This window comes from Stenella coeruleoalba (assembly GCF_951394435.1).
Source record: "Stenella coeruleoalba genome assembly, chromosome: 9".
Classification (NCBI taxonomy): domain Eukaryota; kingdom Metazoa; phylum Chordata; class Mammalia; order Artiodactyla; family Delphinidae; genus Stenella; species Stenella coeruleoalba.
The window spans coordinates 29,562,870-29,576,464 of record NC_137155.1 but is presented as its reverse complement, the minus strand read 5'-3'; the positions used below and the strand labels follow the sequence as shown (position 1 = coordinate 29,576,464).

Genomic DNA, 13,595 nt, shown 5'->3' with positions numbered 1-13,595 from the left:
AATCTTGTGTTTTCTATGTGGACCATTTCTTTTTTCCCCCCTGCCTTCTGTATGCCCTTCGTCAGCTCCTCTCTGCTGCCTTAGGAAGCTGCTTTGCTTCAAGGCCCAAGACCTCTAGGAAGGGGGCTGAACCTGGGAGGGCTTAACTTCCCCCAACTGGACCCTAAATACACCTAAACCCTTGGGACCTTTACATGAGTCAAATGAAAAGAGTGACTTGAGAGTGAAAAGGAAAGAGAAAAAAGATTTTTAAAACCTGGCAGTGCCTTTCAAAAATGTCTTATTTTTGTTTTGTTTTGTTTTTATTTAGTGAATTTTTCCTTGTTAATGCTAAATCCAGCCAGAATTCTGGAAGAAGAAATGACTAGGTAATTGGCTAATATATGCATATATACATATGTACTTCTTTATGGTGTACTTTTAAAAACATTTTATTTGAAAATAATTTCAAACTTACGAATAGTTTTAAGAATGTACAAAGAGTCCCTGTATACGCTTTACCTTTTGTTAGACACTTTAACCTATTGTTTTCATTTATTCCCCCTCCCCTGCCATTTAAATAAACTGCACAGAGTATGACCCTTTACTCATAAATTCTTCAGCATGGTTCCTAAGAACAGGACATTCTCTTTACAACCACAGTACAGCTATCAACCTCAGTACATTTAATATTGATACAATGCTTTGATCCAGTCTATCATCTGTATTCCAGTTTTGTCCGTTGATCCAGTAATGTCATTTATGGCATTTTTCCGCTCATTCAGCCTTCTTCGTAGAAATCCCAAGAGCCTGTCACATATCGTTTGTATGTTTACTTATCAACTAATGCTGCTGACGTAAATGAGTACTGTCTGTTTGCCATAGCAGGCCTGAAAGGCTTCTATCTGGAAACAGTTTGTAAAATGATGTAGAAAATATATTTGAGAGTATTGAAATTGAATTTATTACTTTTAAAGATAGTAACTTTTGGGACTTCCCTCATGGTCCTGTGGTTAAGACTCCGCGCTTCCAACGCAGGAGGCACAATTTCCATCCCTGGTAGAGGAACTAAGATGCCACATGCTGCGGGCCATGCCCCAAAAACTAAAAATAAATTAATTAAATTAAAAAAAAATAAAGATACTAACTTTCCTCTAATTTAGTGAAGACTTCACTCCGAATTGGTTTGAATTCATGACATTTTAGCGTTCTATTTTTATTTTATTTTTTTATTTTTTAAGATGTTGGGGGTAGGAGTTTATTAATTAATTAATTAATTTTGGCTGTGTTGGGTCTTCGTTTCTGTGCGAGGGCTTTCTCTAGTTGTGGCAAGTGGGGGCCACTCTTCATCGCGGTGCGCGGGCCTCTCACTATTGCGGCCTCTCTTGTTGCGGGGCACAGGCTCAGTAGTTGTGGCTCACGGGCCCAGTCGCTCCGCGGCATGTGGGGTCCTCCCAGACCAGGGCTCGAACCCGTGTCCCCTGCATTAGCAGGCAGATTCTCAACCACTGCACCACCGGGGAAGCCCCTAGCGTTCTATTTTCAAAACACCTTTCAACTTCTGCCAATTAGGAAGAGGGTTTTTTGTTCTTTGTGTAAACAATACGGGAAAACTTATACTAAGAACCATTTTGCATGCTCGGTCTGTTTAGTCCTGTATTTGCAATGTGGTGCACTTTTTAAGTACAGTAAGATATGCAAGTCTAGAATATGAATTATGAAAGAGGCAAATTGTGTTTACAGACTGTCAATATCAGTTTAAAAATGGTTCATGAGCACCATTATATTTTTGCAGTTCACCACAAAACTTTATTTTACCTTTGGCTGATCATGCAAGTGGATAGATTTGCCATTATCCTCTTAATAATTTAAGAAAAGAGAAAAAAATTAATGTGTGTTTGTTACAATGTCCTACACGGTCTTTGTGATCTGTCTGTAAATTGACTAATTCCCATTTCTGAATATTTCTCCCCAAAGAGATAAAGACTATATTTAAAAGAAACTTTTGAATTATTTTCCAGATATGCATATTATTATTCAGGGTTAGGTGCTGGAGTTCTTGTTGCTGCCTATATACAAGTTTCATTTTGGACTTTGGCAGCTGGCCGACAGATTAAGAAAATTAGGCAAGAGTTTTTTCATGCTATTCTACGACAGGAAATAGGCTGGTTTGACATCAATGACACCACTGAACTCAATACTCGGCTAACAGAGTAAGTATACTGTTAACACCACACTTTCATAAAGAAATTAACTGCTAAGTATGTGAAAATATGTCCAAGGAAGATTTTAAATGAAAAAATTTTTTTTCCTAGATTAAGCATTTGGTGTGTATTGGGAATAGATCATCTGATAGCCGTCTTTAGAAATTACAGCCTATGCCGCAGTGTATTTTCCTTATCTGTTAGATTTTTTTGCCTTAGTTATGTAGTAGGCGTATTTGAGGAATGAGCTTACATCCTTTACTTGTTTATCTCTCATGGAGACAAACATATCTATCACAGGCCTGACAGATATTAAGATGACCCTCAAGATGGATGAATGAGTGAATCAATGATTGAATGAATTCACAAAGAGACTTATCTTAGTACTTATTGACTCTTCACTTATTCAACAAATATTTGAGGGCCTATTTTTTTTTTTCTTTTTTTTGCGGTACGCGGGCCTCTCACTGTTGTGGCCTCTCCCGTTGCGGAGCACAGGCTCCGGACGCGCAGGCTCAGCGGCCATGGCTCCCGGGCCCAGCCGCTCCGCGGCATGTGGGATCCTCCCGGACCGGGGCACGAACCCGTGTCCCCTGCATCGGCAGGCGGACTCTCAACCACTGCGCCACCAGGGAAGCCCTTGAGGGCCTATTATGTGCCAAACAGTGTTCTAGATGTTTGTGATATACCAATGAATGAGACAAAGATCTCCTTCCTCTTGTTGCTTACTTTCCAGCAGGGGGACATAGATGATAAGCTTTTCCTGACTGGAGGTCCTGGCAAGAGGGTAGTGAGCATATGAGGTCCAAGAGAAGGGAGGATCAGAGCATGTAGGGCCTGGCTGGCCTCAGCTTTGCCACTGGGCATTTTTGATCTGAGGAGTAGCATGTTCAGATTTCCATTTTCAAAGGATCACACTGGCTGCTGTATTGAGAATAGAGTGCGTTGAAAATATCATCAAGGGTAGAAGCAAGGAGCCCTTCCCTATTCCTGTTGCAGTGCCCTTCCTAGCTCCTGCTTTTACTTTTTTTTTTTTTTTTTTTGCGGCACGCGGGTCTCCCACTGCCGTGGCCCCTCCCGCCGCGGAGCACAGGCTCCGGACACGCAGGCCCAGCGGGCATGGCCCACGGGCCCAACCGCTCCGCAGCATGCGAGATCCCGCCGGACCGGGGCACGAACCCACGTCCCCCGCATCGGCAGGTGGACCCCCAACCACTGCGCCACCAGGGAAGCCCCCTAGCTCCTGCCTTTAAACAAATTGACTCATAGGTTCAAAATGCTAATGTTTCTCTAACAGGATTAACTAATTGAATAGCATCAACTTTTAATGCTATTAACTTCTTAGAAGCGTGAACTAATCCTGAATTTCTTCCTTTGTACAGTATTTAGGTGGGGAAAAATGTCATTCAAGAGGCTAAGACTGTGAAAGAGGCTTGCAGGAGTCTGAACCAGTGTTGCCTGTCTCTGTGTTTGTTAGATGTCTGCTTCACCTTTCTGACTGAAGACCTCCTGCCTGTAACCACTTAGGTGTGATCTTTTTTAGTGACATCTCCAAAATCAGTGAAGGAATTGGTGACAAGGTTGGAATGTTCTTTCAAGCAATAGCCACGTTTTTTGCAGGATTCATAGTGGGGTTTCTCAGAGGATGGAAGCTCACTCTTGTGATAATGGCCATCAGCCCTATCCTGGGACTCTCTACAGCTGTTTGGGCAAAGGTATGTGAAACGTGGGCATTTCCGTGTGTGTTAACCCACGCAGACAGAGTTATTTTCAATATGCAGGATTCTGGTACTTGTGCAGATCCATGTTAAATGTCATTTGAAACCACATCCAGGACCACGTTGTTAATCTGGTGCTCTAATAAGGAAGATTGTTTTTAATGTGACGCAAAATGTCACAGTTATTACCTCAGTTACATTTTGTTTCTGGAACTGTTACTACTTTAGGTAAATCTTCTGGCGTACTAATTTAAATTACATAAATGGTCATGTCCTTATTTCAGGAAACATAATTTAAAAATATGACGTTCCTTCAAACTATTGCATGAATATAAAACATTTAAATAAGTTTAGATTTGTCCTATTTACTTTGAATTGTTACCTGTGACAGTTAAATGGCACTCTGACAATTTTGCCTTGCAGTAAAATCCACAAAACCTGTTCTATTTCAACCAACACTCCAGAGTTGAGAAACTTTACTGGCAATTTTTGCTCATTCTGGGGTTGATGATTTACTTAGTAGACTCTGGCATCTCTTTTGTTTCGATTCTTCCTTTACTGTTCTCCTGCAACATCTTGTTTAGCCATCTTATTCAGTAGAATACCCGTGAGTAGGCCTGGAAGTATGGTTTTCAAAGTGATTAAAAATCGTGACACAATTAAAAAAAAAAAGGATGGTGAATCCTTTCCAAGTAGTAAGGTTTTATTTTAGTTTATTTTGCAATTAACAGAGAACAAACGGTAGTAGATACAGAACTCCACACTACTCCCAAAAAACACTATCTAGAGAACTATGTGTGGATTTCCTTTTGCTGACTCTGTTACCGAATCAAGTCCGGCTGCTCGCTGCTTAAAAACAATCAATACTTGCAAAAGTTGGTAGAAAGGAAAGTTACTTTTAATCGGAATGCTGGCAGTCTGGGGAGATGGTGGACTTGGTGTCCCCAAAAAACCGTCTCTGAAGATTCTGTTCAGTCATGAAAGCTTTTCAATGGAAAAGGGGAAGTAACCTCAGTTAATTGTTGAGATAGGGGGTCAGAATCATCACCCTCCTCCATTGCGTGCAGGCTTGTGTGCGGGCTTGTTGACCTCTTGTGACCTTTCTTTAGATGCTATCTTGTTCACACAGTTTTGTTCACAAGATTATTGAAGGGGAAGCTAGGGAAAAGATCTGGTCATCTGTTAATTACTTATTCTGCATTTCTACATCTTTGATCTCTGGAAAGAACCAACAAGTTACACAAAGTATTGCGTGATCAAAAGATCTGAAAGGTGTGCTAGGGCCAGAGGTGAGTAGAGCACGGGGGCGCCTGGTTTAAGGTTAGCGACAAGACCAAGGGGCCTCCTGCAGAGAGCTCTTTCCTGCAAAGGGCGCTTTCCTGCCGAAAGCTGCTTAGGACTCCTCTTGGGGAGCATGTCACCAGGGCGGATCAAATCCGCCCCTTGTAGGGAGTGGAAGCAGCCGTTGGATCGGGTACAGTGAGTGTGGTTTGCTTCATATCTACAATGTTTGATAAAGGACAGGGTTTGGGAAGAAAAAGTAAGTGAAAGAGTTGATCAGACTGTCTTTTAACATTTTTCCCCATACAAAAGGCATGAATGTTTCTCTCTTTTCCAGATTCTCTCAGCATTTAGTGACAAAGAACTAGCTGCATATGCAAAAGCAGGCGCTGTGGCAGAAGAGGCTCTAGGGGCCATCAAGACTGTGATAGCTTTTGGGGGCCAGAACAGAGAGCTGAAAAGGTCAGGTTTTTTGTCCACTAGTTCAAAGAACCCACTTTTACATTTTGTCACTTATTCTTTTGTGATATGTGTCTACTGCTTTCCTTTACCTAATATTAACCCCTCGCCCACAAAATATAGGCACCCTTTACTGATGGCTAGAGTTTAACGTCAGACTTTACAGCAGGGTTCTGACCTTTTTATGTTCCATGGACTTCTTTGGCAGTCTGATGAAACCTATGGACTCCCTTCTTAAAATAATGATTTTAAATGCATAACACAAAATATGTAGGATTACAAAGGAAACCAATTATAGTGAAGTACAGGTATCAAAACATTTTAAAAGTGTCATGTGGTCATTACATATCTCTATTCTTAACCTATTAAATACTAAGAACTAAATACGGGTCAAATATTTACTGTAATTCAAAGCGGGTTGCAGGTAAAAGATACTTCAAGATATCTGTAATAATTAGAAGAGTGGCATGAAAATGATCTGGGATTTCTTTTGGCAACACAGGCACAGTGACTGCGAACCATACAGCAGTTTGTTGCCTGCCTTGAGAATTGAAGGAAATGCTAAATTCCGGTTATAGGGTAGTGAAATTAAATATGTAAATTTTTTCCCATTCAAGTTCCTTAACCGGGGATTCCAGGTGGAGTACCCCTGCTCTAGAGGAACTTGATAGGCGAAAACCTATAGGCCAGAACAAAGCCCACTAATAAAGGCTACTCAGCTCTACTTAAATGCCCCAACCAGTTTTCTTTAAATAATAACATTCCCTAATATCGCTGAAGTATGACTCCATGTGAAGTATTTTCTTTTGCCATCCTATGGGACTCCTGATACCCACAACTCTTTTTTTTTTTAGCGGTACGCGGGCCTCTCACTGTTGCGGCCTCTCCCGTTGCGGAGCACAGGCTCCGGACGCGCAGGCTCAGCGGCCATGGATCACGGGCCCAGCCGCTCCGTGGCATGTGGGATCGTCCCGGACCGGGGCACGAACCCGTGTCCCCTGCATCGGCAGGCAGACTGTCAACCACTGCGCCACCAGGGAAGCCCCACCCACAACTCTTTGAAAGAGAAATTCTCTGGCAATTCTCCAGCCTTAAAAGCAAAGGTTCCCTACTCCCCTCTTTTTCATTTTCTATTTTTCTGTTCCTTAAGCCCTCTTCAAAGCCAGCCTATACCTGGTTCTCTAACTCTTCCTTTTTCTCTCTCACTGCTGCTTTCTGTACACAGTAGCCCACACACCTCAGGATGAGTGTAATCAGTGCCTCTCCATTAGCAGCAGTAAGCGAGCCGCCTCAGCGAAGGTAATTACAGCATGTCCACCACTGTCCCTGGAGCCCGTGTCACGTTGGGGCTGACGTGCCCACACCTTGCAACTGGGCCACCTGGGACTAAGCACAGTGCTGGGCATGGCGAGCTGGCTGTCTCCCCAGGGACGCAGCTCAGCTAAATGTATGCATCATCCAACACTGAGGAAACAGCACTGGAGAGTAGGGTGCTTTAAGTAATTGAAAGACATAATTTTTGGTGGCAACGTACATTTTAAAAAAATGAAGAAATTCTCAACATCTTATTTGGTTAAACTGAAAAAGATATGATGTTGTTTGTCTTTTGTTAGAAATAGAAACGCTCTAATGTATGTGGTATTTTCTCTAAAGTCTCACTGTATATCAGTGGATTTTTTTTTTTCTGATTTTAGGGAGCCAAAATCAAAATTTATAGACTCTTTGCATCTAGCATGGAAGGCTTAACTGAAATTGATGGAAAAAATATTGTTATTTGACAGAACCATTCTAGACATTTATACCTTTATGTCAAATCCTAGAAGGCAGTAATATGAATTTTAATTAATATTCAAAAATATGACAATAATAGAATGAGCGATATTTAGGAAGACATTAAATTCTAAAACAATAGTAATAGGAATAGGAATTATCAGGTTTTTCCAGCTATACGCCAGCACTGTACTAACAACGTTCTATCATTATCTGTCAACCTCATAATTGTCTTGCAAGGTAGGCATTAGTAACTCCATTTTATAATACCATTTGCAGCAACATGGAACGACCTAGAGCTTATCATCCTAAGTGAAGTAAGCCAGACAGTGAAAGACAAACATCATATGATAGCGATAATATGTGGATTTTAAAAAAATGATACACATGAACTTATTTACAAAAGAGAAAGAGACTCACAGATATAGAAAACAAGCTTATGGTTAACAAAGGCGAAAGGGAAGGGAGGGATAAATTAGGAGTTTAGGAATAACATATACATACTACTATATATAAAATAGATAACCAACAAGGACCTACTGTATAACACAGGGAACTATACTCAATATCTTGTAATAATCCATAAGGTAAAGAATCTGAAAAAGAATATATATACATATGTATAACTGAATCACTTTGCTGTACACCTGAAACTGACACAACATTGTAAATCAACTATACTTCTATTAAAAAAAGAGTAACTCTATTTTACAAGTGATGAAACTAAAATCTAGAAAAGTTGAGTAGGAGCCTGTATCCCATAAGCGGTGACCAGTTTATAACCTTGTACCCAGGCTTGACAGTTGAAGGTCAGCCTGATCAAAACCAAAACAAAACAAAAACCAAACCAAAGCAAAAGCCCAAGTATAAGTACGCAAACGTGTAAAATTCCTGTCCCTCACCCAGTGGGGCTGTGGAAGGAGGTTATTCTCTGGAGAAGACAAATTTGCCTGTGTTAAGAATCTGTTTGAAGAGTCCCAAATAGTATTTACATTTTGGCGTCATTCCTGGTTGGCTTCGCTTGGTTTCTCTTCTTCCACCTTTGCCTTGACTTGTGATGCTGGCCATGAAGGGATGGTGATGTTCTCCCAGGGATGGGAGTTCAATCCTGGAACAGCTATGGGAACACTGGTAGGACTGGTAGGGACCAAGGGAGATGGGTCCAGGCCAGTAAAGAAAAGGCTCAGATGGGTTCTAGTCCTGGCCGATCCTGAATTGGTTGAGTTCCCAGGAAGCTGGGTCTCACCAGGGCTTTCTTTTATGGCTTTGTGCCTTAAACCTCCAACTATCAAGGAGGTGAATATGGCTCAGATTATGGATTGTTTTCTTATTATGTTTTCCCCTTATTTTCTGGTAGGTATCAGAAACATCTAGAAAATGCCAAAAAGATTGGAATTAAAAAAGCTATTTCGGCGAACATTTCCATGGGCATTGCCTTCCTGTTAATATATGCATCATATGCGCTGGCCTTCTGGTATGGATCCACTCTAGTTATAGCAAAAGAATACACTGTTGGAAATGCAATGACAGTAAGTTGTTTTCCTAATATTTATGAAGAATCTGAAAATGTCGTTTATCCACCTACCTTTTCTTTTCTTTCATTCTCCTCCTTTTTGAAGGATGAGCCATGGTTATAGGCTTTTTTCATTCTGTAAACCTTTGCTCTGTCCTGTGGGTAGAGCTGACCTTGTAGAATACACAGGGCATAACATGTAGATAGACCAATCGAGAAACACATGGAGCATATAAATTTTGAAAAATGGAATGAATTTATGAATGAACAAATATGTAGTGGCGCCCCCCTCATTCTGCCTTTGAGTTTCATTATATAAGAAAGTAAACATTATTGTACGTAGGTCATACTATGAGAGAATGTTAAATTTACGTGATATAAAACATCAGCTATCCAAATACAAGATGAAAAGTTATTTTAGTTACTTTTTCTTTTACAAAATGAAAATATCTTCGTTTTTGATTATAAAAATATATACTAGTTATACAAAGAATTAGAAGAATTTGAAAAATTAGAAATTACTTAGAATTACTTGTGATCTAATAATCCATATATACTTAATGGTGTATATCTTGGTGTATATCTTGGTGTATATCTTTGGTGTATATCTTTGGTGTATATCTTCCGGATTCTTTTCTGTATGTGGATTTTGTTTCCTTTCAAAACTGGGATTGTATTATGCATACCTTTTTGTAAACGTTTTATAAACTAGCAACGTATTGTGACCTTCTTTCCATGTCAGCGACGGTCAGGGCAACACGTAACCATTCAACTAGCCATGTTTTAAAACCTGCACTTCCCTATCTTTCTAAACAGAGGACCCCTTGATGATGGCTTAGGGACATTATAAAAATTTATCATTTCAAAATGTTCTCTAGGGTAGTACCTTCAGACTGCATTGACGTTTTGAGGGCTGATTGGCTAGATGAGCTTCCGTCATTGCTGAGTCTGATTTTTCTCCTTTTGGTCTCCTCTCTGGTTGTCAGCTCGGAAGTTCTCCACCTCTCTTTACTTCCTCATTTGCTAAATTTTATGAAGAAAGGAGATTGAATCCTGACTCTGCCATTCACCCTTTGTGATGAGTGTGCCCTCTCTGGCCTGGTCTCCCCATTTGTAGTACGTAGACAGTGACTTCTCCCGAGTAGGGCTACAGAGTGACGCCCGTGATGCAGGGAGCCCAGCGATGCCCTCTGCATAAAGACTGAGAACTCTAGTGCATTGACTTCATAGCATTGCTTTTGGTAGAGACGGCTTTGCTCTCTTACTGGTCTTTCTCTGTATTGCAGGTAGTCCGTAGATATTTGAGAGATATTTGAGTTCTGGGTATGTGAAGTGTTACTGTTACCGTCTTCTGAGAAAAGACAAACTATAAGTAGATGTTTCAGCATGCCCAGAGATAAAGGAGTAATTTCTCTTCATTTATGTTTTCTTCAGTTAACGTTTGTTGATAATCTGGATTCCTGAAGCTATAGTGTTGACTCTTCTATATCAATTTGTTTTCCTAGTGAAAAAAATATAAAGGCAGATGTGTTAAGTTTGTGTGCTGTAGTACAGAATAATTGTATATTACTCATTGCACACAGGTGTGATTTAGTGTTTTATAATGTGTGAACTATTATTTTTTATATTAAAAGTCTTACCAAAATATGTATTAATACATAACATAGTACTTTTTAAGGAAAATTTCATGCGGCCAAAATCTGTTTTATCTTGAACATTCTGTGTAATTCCATGAATAGTTAGAGAAAATCATATAGGACTGAAAAATAATACTAATGGAAAATGTTTTCCTCTGGTGGCAATAGCTTCAGAATCAAGGAAGTAGGTTTGAAAAATCTTTCTGACTTTGTCTAAGTCCAGGAGAAGAGCAACAGATAGTTTGGCTAGCTAGACAAAAAATATATATTTTTTTCAAAAAAAATATTTTTGAGATTGAAGAAACCTGTTCATGCAATAAAATGCTATAGTAACCTTCTAAATTTGGCTCTTTTGCCAAAAAAATTTTAAAGGGATAAACCTAATCGCGATCCTTTGGGTAGTGTATATTCCAAACAACTCATATTTGAGATGATGGTGGACTCCAGAATAGGACTTATAACTTTTCCTTGTGTTCTTTTTGCTCAGGTCTTTTTCTCAATCATGATCGGAGCCTTCAGCGTTGGACAGGCTGCTCCCTGTATTGATGCTTTTGCCAATGCAAGAGGAGCAGCATATGCAATCTTTGCTATTATTGATAATGTGAGTCACTTATTATTTTAATGCCGAAAAATTCTTTGAGGTCTGGCTAATTAAATCTGGCTTTCGGTTAAATGTCGTATGAAAGTTTTGCCAAGTGAACAACCTCTCTTTAGTAATGAATGAAATCAAATGCCTCTTACTAATATTTCTGAAAGTTTATCTTTAAATAATCAAATAGCACTGATCTCATTTTGGGAAAGTACATCTACACTAGTGTGTTATTATTAGAGTTCAAAGCAAAGATGTTTGTCTTCCTAGTTTTCCTCCTTTTCTCTTTCATTTTGTAGCCAGACTAAGAATATTATGATTTGTATACAGGATGAGTGGATGGAAAAGTTACTGGTGGGACCAAAATTGATAGTATGCTTTGCTGTGGGTTGCCCCCTGTCAAAAAAAAAAAAAAAGATCACTGCGCATATGATATAATTTTGAATCAACTGTATTGCATAAGTTGTACTGACTGCAGTGAAATAAAGAAGATCATTTTGACATAAGTACGTCACTGCATTTACACAGAGAAAATGCAAACTAGGTAACTGAAATGTGATTGTTTAATCCAAGCAATTCCTACTTCATTAATCTAAGTCATGAGAAAATTGTTCAGCTTCTGCATATATACAAAATTTACATCGTTCCTAAATAACTTGGCTCTAACCAATTGTTCAGTCTTCTCAACCCAGTCCATTACATTTGTTGTTTAGGAATAAGCTAATTGTCACTAAATGCTGAAATACCTGGATATATCCATGGTAGTATGTTTTTGTCATTGCAGCGGTAGGAATGTGCATGTTTGACCATTTAGAAAATTTATGAGGATATGCCAGAAACTTAAAGGGAAATATCGTATAAAATGAAATGAATATATCCTTTATGTACTTTTCAAGAAAAGCCTATTTTCTGAGAAGGAATATTTCCTTAAACACACACCGTCTTCAACTTGAGTTGCCATTCTGGGTCCTATTTTTGGAATTTGCTGAAGCATATTCCTTAAAAATGCAATTGTTTGTCCTATGATGGAATAGTCATTGAATTTTGTTTTATTTAGAATCCTAAAATTGACAGTTTTTCAGAGAGAGGACACAAACCAGATAACATCAAAGGGAATTTGGAGTTCAAAGATGTTCATTTCTGTTATCCGGCTCGACCTGATGTCAAGGTATTGTAAGTAATATTTATAGGAATTCCTAATTCAGACTGATTGTTATTCATCTTAAAGAATCCGTAGTCTCTATTATTTTGATATGTATGTGCTTTTTTCCTTTTGAGATTATATTCCCTTATTTGGTACTTTTTTTCCAAATTTAAAATTGAATCAGATTACTCCCCTTTTAGGCTTTTGTTGTGAAGTGTGTTCTTTTTCTCTCTTTTCCCTCATAGATCTTAAAGGCCCTCAACTTGAAGGTAGAGAGCGGTCAGATGGTGGCCCTGGTTGGGAACAGCGGCTGTGGGAAAAGCACGGTGGTCCAGCTGATACAGAGGCTCTATGACCCCACAGAGGGCATGGTAAGTGGGAAGAGCCATGTTCTCCAAAGTGGGAAGCTGGATACCAATTAGGCCTTTGAAATTGTTTTGTTTTGTTTTGGTTGTTAACAAATTTGCATGTGAATCCAATTTTGGTAAAAAGACTATAGAATTGCAATGCATCTGGATAATGCATTCAAAACCTTGGGCTGTTTTAACAAAAGTATTCAAGATGATAAAAGCCAAAGAAGCTAGACAACACTCTCCTCTGTTCCAACTAAGCTTTTCATAACCCACTAGGTCACTGGAAAATAGTCATCCAAACCACTGGGAGGACTTACTGAGTTTGGTCAAAAATATTCCATATAGCAATTATTAATAACCTTGTGTTCAGGATCACAAGAAATCTTAGGACAGTAATTAAATTCATCAAAGGCGGTTGAGTTTTCTTAATTGTTGGAATATCTGAAGGGGAAAGTGGGTTAGTCTCTAAGAAGCTTCTGGGGACATGGAGAACAGTAATGGCCTAGGGGATATTTTTTTGGCCTTTAAAAATTTTGTTATAAATTCTAACTTATTTATATTTATTGGAGTATAGTTGATTTACAGTTTGTGTTAGTTTCAGGTGTACTGCAAAGCAGAATATATTTTCTGAGAAGAAGACATTCTCTTACATAATCACAAAACAATCATCAAAATCAGTAAATTTAATGTTAATACAATACGAGCCCACAGTATATATTCAAATTTCCTCAACTGCACCAACTTCTGGACGTTGAGTTTACCTGACAATGAAATGTATTATAATTCAACAATAATGAAAACAGAAGTTTACAAGTTACAAAGAAAAACAAAAAAAACCTAAAAAGGCATTGAGATACAACAGAGATTGCAGGAATGAATACAAAGTTTTCTAGGATACACAAATTATTTATTTATTTACTTTAATAAAATTAACAAACCTTCTTTGAA

At 38.9% G+C, this 13,595-nt stretch overlaps 1 protein-coding gene across 1 annotated transcript in view; it reads left to right on the top strand.

Moving 5' to 3' along the window:
* Positions 1 to 322: 322 nt before the first annotated feature.
* ABCB4 (ATP binding cassette subfamily B member 4) overlaps positions 323 to 13,595 on the top strand; it is a gene marked incomplete at its 3' end in the record, with an annotated part of 59,739 nt that continues 46,466 nt past the window's right edge. Inside the window, exons 1-8 of the mRNA XM_079932186.1 lie at positions 323 to 368; positions 2,001 to 2,192; positions 3,727 to 3,898; positions 5,520 to 5,644; positions 8,769 to 8,940; positions 11,049 to 11,162; positions 12,208 to 12,318; positions 12,540 to 12,665. Of these exons, the coding sequence (XP_079788312.1) occupies positions 328 to 368; positions 2,001 to 2,192; positions 3,727 to 3,898; positions 5,520 to 5,644; positions 8,769 to 8,940; positions 11,049 to 11,162; positions 12,208 to 12,318; positions 12,540 to 12,665 (1,053 nt within the window). The 5' untranslated portion in view covers positions 323 to 327. The remainder of the gene's footprint in view (positions 369 to 2,000; positions 2,193 to 3,726; positions 3,899 to 5,519; positions 5,645 to 8,768; positions 8,941 to 11,048; positions 11,163 to 12,207; positions 12,319 to 12,539; positions 12,666 to 13,595) is intronic.